Raw genomic sequence first — 17,360 nt, 5'->3', positions numbered from 1 at the left:
TGTCACAGAAAGCCACCAGGGTAAAGGACAAGGTTTTTAAACCAGCAGACCAACAGTGCCTAAATGAACAATGAGATTTATTGAACAAGGCTTGGCCATTGTAGCAAAATAAACATCAGCAACACATTTATGGTGGAAAAATGTTCTTATAACAACTTCAAAAACAATGAATAATGTGACTGTGTCTGTTATTTATAGTAGCAGATAAGTCACAGTGTTTCCTATGATCATTTAGTCCATGAAGTGTCAAGAAAATATCAAAATAATGCTCATAAAGATATCTGCGGGATCAAAGTGACATCTTCAGAACGCCTGAAGACTCTTCATTTGACTTTTATAAGCCGCAAAGAAAATTGCTAGAGGCCCAACGATTAATCGGCCAACTAATAATATCGGCCAATAATTGCATATTGAGTGACTATCGGTATTGGCAAATTTTAGCGTGGATATGCGCCGATATTACTAGATTTATACCCCAGTCTAAAAGCATTTCATTTGACTTTCATTGCATTACACTAGCAGTTCTCTGTCACCAGCAGAATGTGCTATATGGAATACAACAAGCATCATCACTCTCCAGAGTGTCAAGCAGTGATGCATGTACATGCACAGGAACTTTCTAGTTGAGTGACCATCTTGTATTCATCATATATTCCGCTTTTCCACAAGTGTTTGGTATCTGGATTTTTCGCTCTCTCCCAATATCAATATTGGTATCTTCCCCAAGAAACCCATATTGGTCAGGACCTAAAATTCTAACATTCAAAAGTCTGGAACTGGCTCGGATCTGTCCTTTTTTTGCTTAAAAATGGCTGAAAAAATATCAGGTTATTGTAGTTGTTTGAATTCTTTTATATCATCCATGGATCAATTTATTGAATAATTGTTGCAAAGGTTGCACTGTCTTTGATTGCCACATAAAAAAGTACCTGAAATCTATATTTTACTTTTAAAGTTACGCTGTTTGATAATGAGTAGTTTGAACATCAAGAAAAGGTTGCCAATGAGGGGAAAGCCCATGCTAATTTGACTAAGCTAGTTGTGTAGAATCATCTATTGCTTAGTGAAGTCCTCTCATTTCCATTGGCTGTCCAGTGAAAGCCTACACCAGTCTGAAGAGTTTAAATAGAACAGAATAGCTGAGAACCAAGGGGTTCAAAAGGACAAGCTTTGAAAAATTAAATCACAGACCTAACAGACATTTGATATTTTCTGTTTATGTAATGTTCACTTAGTGAGACAGTAGACAAAATGACAGCACAAATATTTTGTGATAAGGAGAAGAAAAATAGGAGAGAGTCCAGTGATTTGAGGATGTTTTTGTGACAAGGGAAGTACGCAATCACTTACTGTATCAGTCAGGTCAGAGCCTTGTTCTGAGAGGGCAAACACTGATCAGAAAACTAGGGCAACCTCCCACACTCGTGTGTACACTGTCAGCAAAAGGAAGCCCGAATACACACACATACATGCAGACGGATGCACAAACACACACACGCAGACTGTTGCCACCCACCCACCCACGCACGCACGCACGCACGCACGCACGCACGCACGCACGCACGCAGACGGATACACAAACACACGCATGGGTGAGTGATGTGATATTTAAAAGTGGCTGTGGGCTCTCAGTTTTCCTCCCACCTACTCACTCATTGTAACATTCAAACTTCAGCATGATGGGCATCATAGCTTGCACATGTTATTACTGTACTATGGCCTTATGGGTGCAGTATATTTAGTTGGAAGTACTGTGTATCTCTACAAAGCTATTAACATTGGCTCCTTACTGTTTGGTATTCTAGTATTCTCATATTAAACTCACATATGCATAGCTCACAATAGATGGACACAAAACCGAATGCACCTTGAAATGTTTTATATTCATTAAAATAGAAATATAATTGGGTAATATACACATTTAAACTCTGTTTTTGGTAGAGATTTACAACTACATAGGATTGCGTAGTGGTCTCTCATTGGCTGTCTCGAAATTCTATTGCAACCTTCTTCTGTGGTTAGCTCAGGTTAATCCAGGTAAGGTAAATTAGTTGAGCCACATACAAAGTTAATCAGTTCATGGAAAGACACACATGGTAATTTAGGAATCTTGCCAACATGGCATCCACATGCTGGTATAACATTATGTAATAGCTCAATGTCGGTTGCAGCATGACAGGGGAGAGAGATTGGATTCTAGATCTAAAAAAAAAAAAACTAAAAATAAATACTACATGAAATCATTGTACTGTTTTTGGATCATCCGTTACATAATCCAGGCCTCGCAGTAAAGACTGAGAACATGCACTGCAGATACATCAATGTTATGATGTTTGATCTAAATGGGTCATCGTTACGCCACAACGGATCGACATGTTTTGGGAAATCCCCCCGCTCGGTATTCAAGACATACAAATGAATGCGTCTACAGTGCCATCATTTTAAATCTTTTTTTTTCTTTTCTTTTTTTTTTTTTTGTACAGAATTCTTTGAATGGTAAGTAGTGAGGTTTAAAAAAAACAAGCAAACACAGCGCTTAACATGACAGATAAACCCCAAACACATAATCAGATGTGGAACAAAGCAGAAAAAATAATAATACAAGCAAACCCAAACTTGGTGAGATATTAAAAAATAACATGTTAAATAAGCAGGTTAGAGTTAGGTCACCAAACACAGACAAACAGGACAGCAGGATGAAAAAATAGAGGAGCTCAGAGAGGGCCTAAAAGAGTTCGGAGCAGCATAGGGAGGGCAGCTAGTAGAAGGAGAGGAAATTGTGACACTAAAATAATACAAACAAATTATGTGGTCGAGTGACATTAGTACTAAACCTGCAAAACAGTACTGCACCCTCCAGTATGTAACTGTACAATAATGGATTTCAGAGTTGATCTCAAACCAACTTGTATCTCGATATTACAGCAGTAAGAGCTCAGCGAAGGGACTCGATTGCACATGATCACAAAATGCAGCACACTGGGAGGAGCAAATATTATTGATAATATTGTTTTCTTGAGGCTATCTCTGTCAGGCCACCTGTTCCTCCACAAAGAATTCAGAGGTCAGATTACAGGTGTGGACGCTGACCTTGCTCAGATGTTAAATCTGATTAAACTCTGGCTATCAGTCTTGCAGGTCACTTCTTACAACACAACCTTGGGGCAACATTAAACACTATAGCACTGATTTTGGTGTCATTCAACTCAAAATGTTAAACATGGACTCTAAATTTACTGTCACTGGATCTCCTTTCACAAATTTGATGGAACCTATGAAGAAGTAGTTTTAGGATCGGCAAAAACAAGCAGTAAAACTTGGTACATTTTAAAGCACACAAAATACTGATCTAATAAAGATGATCGAAAAGATGTGTTTAGTCTTCATCTAACCTCTATTCCAAGAAAGGTCTCACATACTGGAATGAAAGGTCCTCTACAGTCTCACTAACATGGCACAGAGATATAAGTGGCAGCAGGCTGGGAACTCGATTTTTATGAAACCACAAGAAGTTTGTCTAAAGAAGGAGATGTTACTCTTACTCTCCTTTTTATATTGGACTCATAAAAAAACAGATTGTACACAATGTCCATAAATAACTATGGAAAGTTTGTTTTTTTTACTTAATCAGTTCAAGTTCAAATGTGTTAGCTCTATTAATACCAGAAATACCTTCCAGAAAGACCCAACTTAAGATTTTCTCATGAGTGCAAATAGCGTACTCAGTACACAGTGACTCCCCAATAATATGAGACATACAGTAAGTAGTCACAAGGTCACAGACAAAAGAGAGGAGACGAACATTGTGACCTACCTCAATAAGCTCTGGTCGTAGATTTATGGTCCGTAGCCAGCCTCGCAAGTGTGGATAGCGGTCTAGGGCTTCGGGCCTCTCTGTCTCTGGCACTTTCTGCTTGCACTGCAGCTGTTTACAGATGTATTTCATCAGTTTCACCTGCAGGGAGCAACAGAGAACATAGCTCAGAGGGGAGGGGCAGGTTAGAGGGGAGACTGCCTGCTAGGAGCTACAGCTAAAAAGAGGGAGGCCTTCAATGAGGAGTGTATTATTACACCTCTGTTTTCTTAACTGAAGCTTTTTCAAAGTCAGATGACATAACTTAAGCATGGCTGTGCTTTATTGCAACTGCAATACCACTCATCATTAGTCACTCTTTGTTGATAATGACCATTGTTGCTGGATCTAAAAAAGTGACCTTAGCTAGGTCAACATTCTGCTGATATTCATCCTGAAAGATCAAACCAACACAATGAGGTTAACCTGAAACTAATATGACTTTAAACTTGCATCGTTTTTCCATTCTGAACTCAATGTACCTGCAGTAACAATTCCAGTGTTTGTTTAACCCAATTTCCCAGTGCCCCCAGTGCACAAGATGGTTAATTAGATATAAGCAGCTATTATCATACAGAGGAACAATGAGCTGGTCATCTAATGAGAGCATCTGTGCTGCTGGCACAGCAAGCAAGTGCATTTGGAACAAGGAAGCTGCTTAGTGACATAATGCCGGAAGAAAGTCAAACTTAGTTTCTAGTTTAACAATTAGTTTCAGAGTTACTGTACTCTATTTTCAGCCACATCCCATTTGAAACATTGTAAAAGGTTTTGCCTTTTGTCACAATCAATCCTTTCACTGAGTGTCCAGGAAACGTTTCCTGTTTAAATCTTGAAGTTGTGGCAAAGACAGATGAGGACAAGGTTGGAAAAAAAAAAAGAATCTCTTTATCCTTCCTCTAGAGAGCAGATTCCCCAATGTCACCAGACTCTGGTGGTGCTGCTGATCAAGCAGGGGCAGGAATAATTACATGAAGAACGAAAGCTGACATAGCAAGATCTGCATCATTCAGGTTAGTAGCTTACACACCAACAGTAACCCCTTCTGGAAATTTGGCTTGAAACATCACTTGTGATATCAAAGTTGAAAGTCTCTATCAGCATCCACAAGAATCTGGGTAAAAAAATAAACATGAATAACTTTTAGAACACCTAGATCAGAAATACAATGTTTGAGACCATTTATCAAGAATGTGTAGGCCTGATGGAGCATGTGTTGAATGACATCTGTCTGGCCCTGCACATAGAGTCTTTACATGTTTGAGTTGGCTGAATCAGAATCAGAGAGGAAAACACGGGCCCTGTATTCCAAATGGATTCATTTCAATAGGTAACTGAATAATGAATTACAAAACGCTTCACTGTGTCTATCATAGGTAGCAGTGTGCAACATTAGCAGAGATGCAAATATTTTGTCCTTAAAGCGATGAATGCAATGCTAACTTGGTGTCCCTGTAGTGGAATTAGCAGCTATTTTATGACATAGTTAGAGAAGGCTGCTGTGGATTTAGGTTTCCATCGGCTTTAAATGATTGCATCTGCTAATCAGCACATTAATGACACAAGTGAAGACCTTTTCTGTAGTGTCTTATGACGCTGGGCGCATCAGTTACCAGAACAACCCAAACCCTCAGAAGCCAGACCTGTCACCGTCTCGAAACACTTAAATATTCAACAACATATAAAGCTGGGAGACTTTACCCCAGCACTTTCCGAGCCAATGTCAAGTGCAGTGGTCCTGTGAGTAAGTATTACATTGAACATGGTGGTATTGGTTTGCAGCGGCATGAGTTGTGCAGCGCAGCGCGGCCGTATAGTGTGTCTCCTTATCTCGCAGTCTATCTGTAAGAGTCCATTACAGCAGGCAGCACCTTCAGATGAGCCGCGCGACACCAGCTAGCTCTCGACCCCGCCGTGCAAATCTCGAGTGCCTGAGCAACAATGGCGAGCGTGTGTCTTTTCTCTGCTCATTCAACTTTCTCCCTGACACATCCACTCGCGAGCCAGACAGACACTCATACAAGTGCGCCTGCTCTCAGAAATTGTGGCCTTGGGATGTTGAAAGGCTGCTTCGTGGGAGCTAACAAAAGCATCTCCAGTGTGGGCCACAGAGATGAAAGAGGAGAGCGAGAGAGAGGATGGGAAGGATGTAAATGCTCTGACTGGCAGTTCTGACTGAAGCTTTTCAGCTCTGCAATTACTCGTCAATCAGGTGCATTAAAAGCATTATAAAATAATTAAAAGGCATGCATTATTAAACGCAGACTTCCAAGGAAGGACTTGTCATAAAAGCTGATTGGTCCACAAGAGAATGAGTGCTCTAACAAAACACACCCTGAATTCCATTTTACAGGCCTTATATGCTAATGCCAATTCAAACTACACACACATGCTTATAAAAGACAAACTTTTAGGGATCGTGTTGCTATTTCCAATATGCATATACTGCTTGGACCTCCATTTAGTTATCTGCATTAGAAAGTGAAAGGAGCTCCTTTTATGGGTGGTAAAGACGTAGACTGCTTTCTCCTTACATGAGCATACTGTACATATATCCATATCCAAATCAAATCCAGTACAAGCCATAAATGAGAATTACAGCGCCTCAGAGATCACTCTGCTCTTATCAGCTGTGTGAATACAGGGTTTCTGGATATCTATGCGAGCACGTCTAGCATTAAGAGGCCTTCACTCAATCTGGCTAATGTGTTAGCCTCCTGCTTAACCCCCCCCCCCCTATACACCAGGGCAGAGCTGTGACGTTGGGTTACCTAGCAACCTCTCTTCCGAGTCGTCAGCAACATTTCAGTGGATTTTCCCAAAAATGTGAAACACAGAGCTCAGACACAAAGTATCTCAACACACAAATGTAACCACAGAACAATATCTATGGTAGCTAAAACATGATGACAGTTTTATGTCCACTCACATAAGCTTTAAATCTACCCATTATTGTCCAAAATTAAAGATGGAGGATATTATAACACGGGTTGACTGTTCCCTTAATCCCTCTCTGGTTGTGTGGTGTGTTTGTATTGGGAGCACACATCAGCAAACTGAAAATATAATAACAGCCCTGGTGCATTTTATTTTTGGTGCAGAGTGCAGAAAGCAGCATTTGACGTGTGGCCTGGAGGCGGGAGGCGGGGGAGGAGAAATGGCGTCAGAGCCCACCTGTCCGCACAGCTAAACAACACCATGGCAACGGCCTAATGCTGCGAAGACATGAGTGACAGCCTGGGTGAGAAAGACAGGGGGAGGGGGAGGGGGAGAAGAGGAGTCCCAGCAGCGGCCATGCCTGACACAGCAGACTCGAGGAGCAGATCCCACTGCTCCGGTTGTTTTCTCAAGGCTATTGCTGACACAGCCACTTCGGCGCACCTGCCAAGGATAGCAGGCGTATCTGAGAACTGAGAAACAAGGCTCTATCCCGGAAAATGATATTTGCACATGAAGGTCAGAGCATTTCTCTGTCAGACTAAAAAATGCACACGTTTCATAAAGTCAGAACAGGCTCAGTAAAGACAAACACTGTAGAAAAGGCCTCCTGTTGTCATAGAAGCTAAACTTCAAATAAAATCTAGTAAGTTTAAAGATACTTTTGACATGCGTCTACTTCAAAGTGTAATCTAAGAGACAGTTGCGACTGGAGAAACCACATCTACACACAACAATATTACTATTAGCAATAGCAGGGATCCTTTTCCACCCTCTGGTTGGAGCCAGTTTTTCTTCTCTCTATCGCTGCATTTGGCAGCTCCTGAAAGTGTCTTTGTCAACACAGAGAGTGACAGTAGCAACAGTAGCACTGGAGCAGGGACATAATGCAAATTTTAAACAAATTTAAATACTGCTTTCATGGAAGCACTTCATACTGGATTAGCAAGTAAGCCATGGTGAGGAGACTTATGCACAGTTTCATCTGCAAAGACAAAAACTAGGAAAATGTCAAAAGAGACCAAAAACACAATGTGGCCAGCTAGACCTAGTTATGCACACACAGGCCAGGTCATGTGGACTTCAATGAGGGGGGTGAATGTACACGGTGACAGTCACAGACAATGGCCTGCTGCCCCTCCTCCATAGTTGTTACCACCAGTGCAAGTTGACCCCTATGCTGGACTGAGAGGGTGAGGAGGTGATAGATAGAATGGCCTCCAGCTCTCTGTAGTAAGGTTGTACAAGGTTAGCCACAGCACCGCACGCACGCACGAGACCTTGCATTCATGGGGTGACAGAAAACGTATGACATGAAAAAACTAAGTGTGCATATTGACTAAGACTTGTATTTCCTACGTATTTCTGCTGTTCTGCATGTTGTATCAAGAAATCTGTCCTGAAACAATACAAAAATTGCATTTCCCTGACTACAATTTCTTCGACAGCCATGCTAACTAACCTTCCAGTCACAACCACATAAACATGGTTTATGTTTCATGGTCATGGTTTACCTTCATCTGAAGGTAGCGGACGCCACTAAAGTCCCTCAAAGTCAGAACAATTTGAAAAGTCAGAATACAATTTAATTCAGGACTTGCATAAATGACATACTGAAGAAACATGGTTGACATAAAAATATAATTTGAGTTTATTAAAATAAAAAGATTAAATACTTAATATATTGTAGTGAGTACTTTTGCTCTCTTTTGTAAATCGGTTAGGGTGAGGGAGAAATCTTAAACTGAAATACATGTGTGACCTAGATTATATTTTAAGAATAAAATACAACCCATCTTCTTTGCAGCATCTATGTTGTGTCCATTATATGACTTAAAATCATTCAACACCCCAATGTTGAAAGTACAACCTCTCAATTTGAGAAAACGGGGACATCAGAGGACATCAATGTCAAAACATCTGTAAATCTGTCCAACTCTACAAAAATTAAAGCATGTTGCTACAAATTACAGCAATTTTAACAATGTGCAATGAGACTGCTAACATCCTTATGATTTGGAGCTGAGGCAAGCATTTCCACAAAAGTACCACAGCAGACCTCAAAAGTACAGGATGTAATGTAACTCATCCTGAGTCTGTTTAAGAATAGAGTAAGGCCTTCTACACTGCTCTACCGGCCTGATTTCCACATAGTTCTTATTGACTACACCATCCGTACAGCAGGAACAAAAAGGAAACATAGCCGGGGTCAGCGTTGCTACACAGTTGTTTCCTCTATACCTTCATGTGAGCAACATTCTCCATTGTCTTCTCTTAGGCCTCCGACAGATACACAGGCACACACACACACACACACACACTGGTTGGCTTGTCATCAGAAGCAGCCCAGCGGATTGGCTTTGATTCTCCCCTCCCCTTTCCTCCCTGCTCTCCCCTCTTGCACAGGCTCTTTGCGCGTCATTTGATTTTCTTATTTAACAACCAACCCTGAAAATGCGTAGGAAGAAAGATGTCTAAATATAGATGCAGCCACAACAGCTCGCACCAGGAGCGCACAGCAAACTCTCTCCATCACCGAGAGGAGACAAAACATAGTGACGCTTTGCTGTTTGCTGATCATTACTAAGAGCGGTGATTAAAAAGATAAGCCGCTGAAGTGTTTTGTGTGAGGATTTAGAGAGATGAGTGTATCCTCAGTTACATTTGACACTTGTTCAAGGTTATATAAAATACACTCCATAAACAAAAACCTCACTTCTACTGTTTATAGGAGATCATATATCAAGTGTTTGGCTTATTCAGACTGCTTTGGACCAGAGGAAGAAAACGCTGCATAGTGGATATGATCAAGCAAATGCTCAAAACACATTAAGAGTTAAAGTCAAAAATGTCTGAGGCAGCATGGGCGGCAGGGACCAGACTGAGTGGGATTAACATGTGAAAAGTGAAGTACCAGTTAGCACTCTATTTGAGAGGCCAGTATCATTATCCTCTCACTGGCAAGGCAGAAAAAAAACATACAGTTCAAGTAGACTAATAAAGCTCTCTCAATGAGAGTATAAAGCAAGTTCAAGCCGCTCTCGATGGCACTTCGGTGCAACATGGGAGCTTTCGCACCACGAGTGTGACAACTGCTTTGACCTCAGACACTTTGCTTCAAATTCATCACATAAATTAAAGTGCTGTACAGCTACAGTGGTAATGACCGAGCATGTCTGGCTACTTCTGCTATAAAAAAAAGGTTTGGATGTGATCAGCTTGACACAGACGGGGGTTTTCAAGCTCGTTTGCTTTCTAGAATTTGAAGGTCTTGATCACAGAGATTAATTTTTGTCTCTGAATAAAGATATTTGGAAATATGAGTGCCAGGATCTATAGAGCAAGCATACAATCTATGACAAACTCCCCAACCTCCTGACTTTAACTTTGGTGGCAAATCTTAAGAAGAGCTAAAGTGAGAAGTGAAAGTGCAGGCCTATAGCAATGTGTGGTGTCAAAATAGTGTACCAGTAAAGACATAGGAAGTAAGATTGCTGATTGAGGCAGCACCCAAGCCGTAACTTTTTTTTTCTCATGTGGACCAGGCTTCCTGACAATAATAATAAAAAATCTGATTCTGAATTTCAGTTTTATGAAGAGCCTGACCGCATGATCTAAAGTCTCTCTTCTGTCAGATCAAACTCTTTGTTTTCTGTTGTCCCTGCGCAGGGTGCCGAAAGGTCAAGGGCACAACTATAAAGCTGGCAGGGTTGGGCACATTACTAAAATTGAAATTAACAATGTTAGGAGTTTCAAAAAGACAAAATATGTATAACTTTATAGGTTTAATACATTTTAGTTGTCATTTTCATGACTTGTCTTCCTGTTCGATCGTTAGTTCTAGCCTTCATGGGAAACATTTATCCTCCTCAGCCTGCATTCGATCAGATTTTGGAGGGACTGAAAAAAGCTTGTCAAGTTTCTTGTTTGGTACAAGTTAGCCATCTTTCTTTTCTGACATCCTGGCTGTTGTGCAGGTCCTGGCATGACTGTACACAGTCGGACATTACTAGCCTAACATTTAAGTTCAATTAAATGAACATCGCAAAAAAAGGAGAGAAAAAAAAAGAGGGCTCAGACTCGTGCCATTTTAAAAAGAGGGTATTCCATTTTGATAGAGACTATGATGAATAGAACGTGTGTTTTTGTTGTGTTGATAATGGTGACTGTTTTTGTTCTCATTGCTACCTAACCTGAATCGGGCCCCCCATGCGGATGGGCCCCAGAAAGACTTCCCCTTTTCCCCCCTTATGATGAAGGGATGACTCAGAGACTTTCCGCCTAACTTGCATTAATGTCAGACAAGAAGGAGACAATAAGAAAATGAGATAAAATACTGTGATCGTAAAACATTCACCTAAAACTGTCAAACATGTTGAGATTTAACGGGAATTAAAAGGTTTTTTAAAAAAAATGGGACCTGCGGTTGCATCCAACCCTTTGTATCAAAAATAAATCCACTGTACAACAAACTATAATATATTCTTCACATTTGACAAAAATGCAACTGAAACTGATCCAATTTGCCAAGAAGACGTTAAGAACAATCATGTTAGACTTTCACGGCAGATCTGCTGATGCATTATGAGACCAATAGTACGTCATACTTCAAGGGAACTTTTCTCCAAGTTTTGTCTTGAGTTGTTCTCAAACAAGCTGATAACAATTTTAGTCAGATTTTATCTTAACTTCAGACTATTGAAGAGACACTAGGAGATACTGTTCATGCACGGCTGCACACTTTGCAAAGTAAGGGAAGGTGAGGCTAAAACAGCCGCAGTCTGACTGTTGCACTTTTAATTAGTGAAAATAAGATTATGTAAAAGGAACCCTTCAGAGCTACGTTTAACTTTCCTGTAAAGCAATCACAATCATCCATACCTTTTCCCCCATGCAACCAGTGAGCAGTGGAAGCTCCACTCTTCTCCAGTGCAGCAGTTTTAACCAGACCCATTATGAGGGATACCCCCTAATAACAGCCTCTAACCACAGGAAACAGCGCTCAGATCCGTTTTTATAGCCTTCAAGAAACATGTGAGACCGGCATGGCTGGCCCATTGTCATGTAGAACAATGCCGCCAGATCATGTCCTGCTTCACGAGGTGACGAGATACCCCTGACAGCAGATCAAGAGAGGGTAGAAGCATATTGATCTGAACAGGTTACGAACTTGACTTCATATTTTCAGTGTAAAAAACGTAGAAAAAAAATCTGAAATCAGACTGATGTTCTATGAAATATAATTGTGCTTAGAAATATGAAAGTGGAACAACATGCCAGGATCTGCAGTTAGGGGTTAAAATGAACATCTATAAACACGCATACTGATCTATTCTGGTTTCGACTTCAGTTAATACTTTGAATTTTTCATTTAATACTGGGCTTCTGTACTTGAGCTTGTGAAAATGTGTTCTCACACAGTGGCCTGCCAACTTGCACTTGATGCCTGCCAGCAAACTACAGAGCTTCAACTTTATTTGTAGACATTAACGTTCTAAAATAAATGAGCAAAAGCTGCACTGAGAAATACGGGACTGCTCTGTAATATCTCCCCCTGTTCTGGGGTATATCTTTTTACTTTTTTGATACAACCCTCGCACATAGATCTTTTAGCAGGTGACAGTGTGAGGCTGTACCTGTTCTGCTGAGGCCTACAATCCACAATAACTAGATTAAAGACACGTATCTTGCTTTAAAGAGCTAATTTCTTTATTAGCAAGTGACCATTCTGAAGGTCGCATGAAAACCAGTTCAGCCAGACTGTATTGTGTCTCTGCATGCTGAAACTAAATGCACAGAGTTTTATGGAACATTAGTTCATAGGGGCAAAACGACAATTGTTCCTGGGGTGTTCAGATATACAGAAATAAAACACACATGGATAATTAATAGCCTCTAGCCAATCAGGAGTGAACATTCCTTTTATCCAAGGTATAAGGTTTAAATAAACCATGAAGCAGAAAGCCCATTTATCAACTATCATATCTCTAGAGTGTCTGGATGTCTGGAGCCTAAACCAAAGACACATTAATCTACCTTCAAGCTCAAATGTAAACGGCAGGACAGTCCCCCCCCCCCCCCCCTGCTTTTCCATTGTTCACCCTCCTCTGTCTTATCAAAATGTACTGTGTCAACCCCCTCTTCCCATCAGCCTCCTCAGCAGAAGCAGGGCCTGTTGTTCCCTCATGGCATTGTTACTAACATGAAAGCTGGTCTTTCCATGACACGATTCCTTCAGTCACCTCGCAGCTGATCTTTTTTTTTTTTTTTTTTTACAAAAACAATACGTGATTGTTAACATGCATGGGTAAAACAGGCAGGATGAGAGAAGAAAAAACGACTCTCAGAAATATATGAAAGAATGATTCAAAGCTATAATGGAAAAGGATAAATAAGGCCACTCTACATACAAAAAAAAAAAAATCAGCAAAATGATCTTAAATCAGCCAACATTTTTTTCTTGTCATTTCTAAATGCATTATCAGAGCAATTTGAAGCCATGCAAAGCAAAAAAATACTGAGTGCTTCCATTGCTGATGCTTGCATGCTTCCAGGCATGACTTCTCTGTAATGCTGCCTACTATAGCAAGGCATGCTGATGAGGCCCTACAAAGCCCTGGCTTTTGCACACAGCAATGTCAAGTCATCCCAGCACGCCTGAACTAAATCTGCATCCAGATGCAGGAAAAGCATCGACACATCCACCCTTGCGTGCCTGCCTACTGACGTTTGGGTGACGAATAAACCCCACGGAACACGTCGTACATTTACGTTTTGTATTTGCATTGCATGCCCTGAGTACATACACCGAATCCTGTGCAAAGAAACAAGACACAGGAACATAATTAATAGCGGCATCAGATTATTGAATGTGTGCCATTAGACTAGGCTGGATTGAGCAGCACAGTGCGGTGATGTGAACTATCCAAAAGGGGCTCCTGAATAATATTTCCATCAAGAGAAAGAGGTCACACACACACACACACACACACACACACACACACACACACACACACACACACACACACACACACACACACACACACACACACACACACACACACACACACACACACACACACACACACACACACACACACACACACACACACACACACACACACACACACACACACACACACACACACACACACACACACACATCAAGAGATATGACAACCGTTTACGGGTCGTTTACAAAATAATGAAGCCCCCAGCACAGGGGGGAAATGAAACAAGATTGTTATGTCATCTTGAGCTCAATGCATCGACCCCGTTGTACATTTTGGCAAAAAAAAAAAAAAAATTGCACTCGGGAACAGGACGCCTCGCTTGCAGCCAATATTCAGCCTATATGAGGCGGGCATTGCGTCTGGGCTTCATGACTCCGCAATTTGACTACACTGCTCTTTATAGTAGGACAGGGCTCAGGCAGATTTGCAAAGCTCATTACCTCCAATGTGCGGATTTCTTGCTGTGTGAGGTCGTTGGACGCGGCGCATTTGGTCCGTAGCCCCTGTAAACTGGAGATGGAGATTTCAATCATATTCTGGATGAGTTCGCATTGATGTAGTGCGGCCATCGCTGCGCCACCGCCGCCACTATCCCTCTCCGGCTGCTCATCACTCTCGACCATCTTCCCCCTGTTAGAAGACACACTATCCATTCCTCAGCATTGGGCTCGGCTGGAAGGGCTGGAGTCAAACTGTTAAGCTCCAATACAACATATGCAGCAGTCCAGCGGCGCAGCGACCTATTGTGGAAGTTAGCTGACAAGCAAATGTCCCCCAGCTCCCAATGAGGAGAAGTCAGAATGCAAAAGAAATATATTTTTTAAATCTATATTTAAAAAAAATAAAAACAAGCTGGTTGACGGTAACCCGGGTCGTGAAGCGCTCAAAAGTCCAGAAAAGCTCGACCCGTATTTTCAGTCCGTCTATGCTAGCGACGAGAGGTTACTCTCTTCCAACGACAGCTCTGGCAGAGGCTTTCATCGTCTGTCAGCTGTTGAGAACATCATGGGGCGCGATGCACTCTGGGAAATGAAGTCGGTCAGACGGCTTACAAAAGCTGTTCTCCACGCTACGTCCCCTTTACACTCTCGTGCGCGTGCTCACAAACAACGATTACTGTTTTTTTTTTTTTTTTAAATATCAAGGCCTACAGTAAATCTATTTTAAATAAAGTTACGAAGAATTAGCACAGGTAATTATTTAGCATTAGCCTATTTACGAAGCAATAACAGGAAAGCACAGGAGTTATTGATAACATTAATATAACTGCATTCCATTAAGGTGCTCTGTTTTGAGGCCAGTCCTTTTTTTTTTTTTTTTTAATTAGTAGACAAGGCTTATTTCCTGACAACAAAGCAGATTAAAAAGGGTACAATTAGGTTATATGATTAGGCTATATAAGGATTATAAGGATATGCATTACAGGGTGAGGAATCCTGGATCAATCTCCTCTTCCTGCCAAACTACTCAATGTCTAACTCATATAAGCCTAAATGATAAGCTAGAAAGCAAGTGAACACTAAGAAAACAAAAACATTTGATATATTTCCTTTTCTTTGTGTGCTAGGCGAATTTTGAATATTAGACAACACATTAAATAAAGTCATACTGTATATCCCTGTAGGTAAATTCAAACTATAATAACAAATGACTTCAGTCTTAATTGGGACTGCTTTAAACTGTGCTCTGCTGTTTTTTATTTGTTAATGTTATTTTTGATTTTTTTTTTGTGATCGCATCTTCTCTTTTTAATAGAACCCTCAACATGATGAGCACCTGCCTTCAATTATCCCTTGAGATTTAAATACAAAATGATGATTGAATGAACATGGGAAATGGAACAGCAACATCCCAAAACAATGCATTGAGAAAGGTGTGGCAATCCAAAAGTAGCTTTGTGCCCTGATATGAATCCCCAAATACTATAGGCCCTGGAACAAATACATGAACTATTTAACAGAACACTATAGAGATTTCAGAAGATGATTGATAGACCCACATGTACGTGATGTGTTTTATCATAGGTACAATCTGTGATCAGTATACAGCTCTGTTCCCACCCTGCCAATCCAAGCTCACATAGTTGACATTCCGTTTGCATGTAGTTGAGTGTACATGGTCTGCATTCAAATGCACACTGTGCACTTTTTTTTACAATGATGTGATAGTGTGTGGTGTGAGAAAAGGGTGCTGTATAGTATATTTGGCCTAGCGCTCATTTTATCTCACTCCTCTAAAGTAATCTCAACCGTAACTACAAATGAAATGATCATATTAAAAGCCATCACCTTGATCTCCCACTCAATGTCTTATTTCCGAATAGGAGCAGCCAAGAAGGAACATGTGTGTTGCTAACATTTTAGTTTTTGTAACTTGTCCAAAAATCTGATTATTTTCTGCCTTGATACTTGTGCATAATTGTAAAACCACATCAAATAGTTTGTTCTTATATCAGGAAAGTTTAAATCTATGCTTGGGCTATGAGGAGTGTGCAGGTTTGCAACCACCATGAAGTAACAGTACACACAGCTCATTTCTGCAATGAGGGTGTGATGTTCCTTCCTTTAATATACCCTGATTATACAATTGAACGTGACTCACTTCTCATGGAGCCCCGCGTTCCTCCTCTCCATCTGTCTATCTGTTCGTCTTCTGATTGCTTGTGAAATTGTACTGTACACTGGCCGGGTCCAAATATCATCCTTGCATGGTAACATATAGAAATCAGAGTGAAAAAGCAAACAAAGGCATGAGAAACCTTATGGAGAGTGTTTGGGTTTAACAATGAGTCCATTTCCAATCAGCTGAAGCAATGTAAATATCTCTGAAATAACATTCAAATCTGGCATTGATTAAACATGAAGTTATAAGTCCATCTAACACCATGACAACAATGGAACAAAACTATTACTTGTTGTCGGTCCAGTACTTTCTGTATTAACAGCACAGATTTGATGGTGACATGCCAGCAGAAGTCACTGCCAAATGTAAGCTCTTCTTTGCCTTCTAGTTACAGTTACAGCAACAGTTGGATTGGAGTAAAGAAAGGCTTTAGGAAATGACAGAAGATAATACTTAAACAATTTCCACACCTGTTGAAACAACAAAAATAGAAACCATCGGCACCTCTAACTGGGTAATTTGGGTCTTGTTTTGAATTACCAAAAACTGAAGGCAACTTCCTGCGCAAGGTCTAAATTGCACAAATACATCTGCAATGTTTTGATACAGAAAGCAGCAGCTTTTAGTTAAAATTATGACTGAATATCTGAAGTTCTTTTAAAGCTTTGCTACTGGTTCTTTTTGATGCTAGAGCATAAAAATAATGAAGATTGTTTGGAAAAGTATTGACGGATTGAACATTTTGACAACCTAAATTGATATAAGATATATTTATATAGTACGCCATACTTCTATTGTACAATTGCTTCTTCAGGACATTTGAAGAATTTAACCCATTATGTTGACAGATACATACATCTGAAAAATGAGTATAATCCAAACTTCATGTTTTTATAAAAAGAGTATAGTGTATTTGTTGAAAGAGCTCAAGTATA

The 17,360-nt window shown here is 40.5% G+C and overlaps 1 protein-coding gene across 2 annotated transcripts in view; it reads right to left on the bottom strand.

The window, feature by feature from the left end:
• ksr1a (kinase suppressor of ras 1a) overlaps positions 1 to 14,813 on the bottom strand; it is a 29,132-nt gene extending 14,319 nt beyond the window's left edge. The window contains exons 1-2 of one of the 2 annotated variants that reach the window (XM_020630252.3): positions 14,244 to 14,813; positions 3,815 to 3,955 (exon numbers count right to left, since the gene is read on the bottom strand). In XM_020630252.3, coding sequence (XP_020485908.1) covers positions 3,815 to 3,955; positions 14,244 to 14,456 — 354 coding nt within the window. In that variant the 5' untranslated portion in view covers positions 14,457 to 14,813. The remainder of the gene's footprint in view (positions 1 to 3,814; positions 3,956 to 14,243) is intronic. The other variant, XM_020630251.3, reaches the window with a different exon arrangement.
• Between the last annotated feature and the right edge of the window lie 2,547 nt (positions 14,814 to 17,360).

Source organism: Labrus bergylta, chromosome 14 (assembly GCF_963930695.1).
Source record: "Labrus bergylta chromosome 14, fLabBer1.1, whole genome shotgun sequence".
NCBI classification, from domain to species: Eukaryota; Metazoa; Chordata; class Actinopteri; order Labriformes; family Labridae; genus Labrus; species Labrus bergylta.
This window is presented reverse-complemented; position numbering and strand designations above follow the sequence as displayed.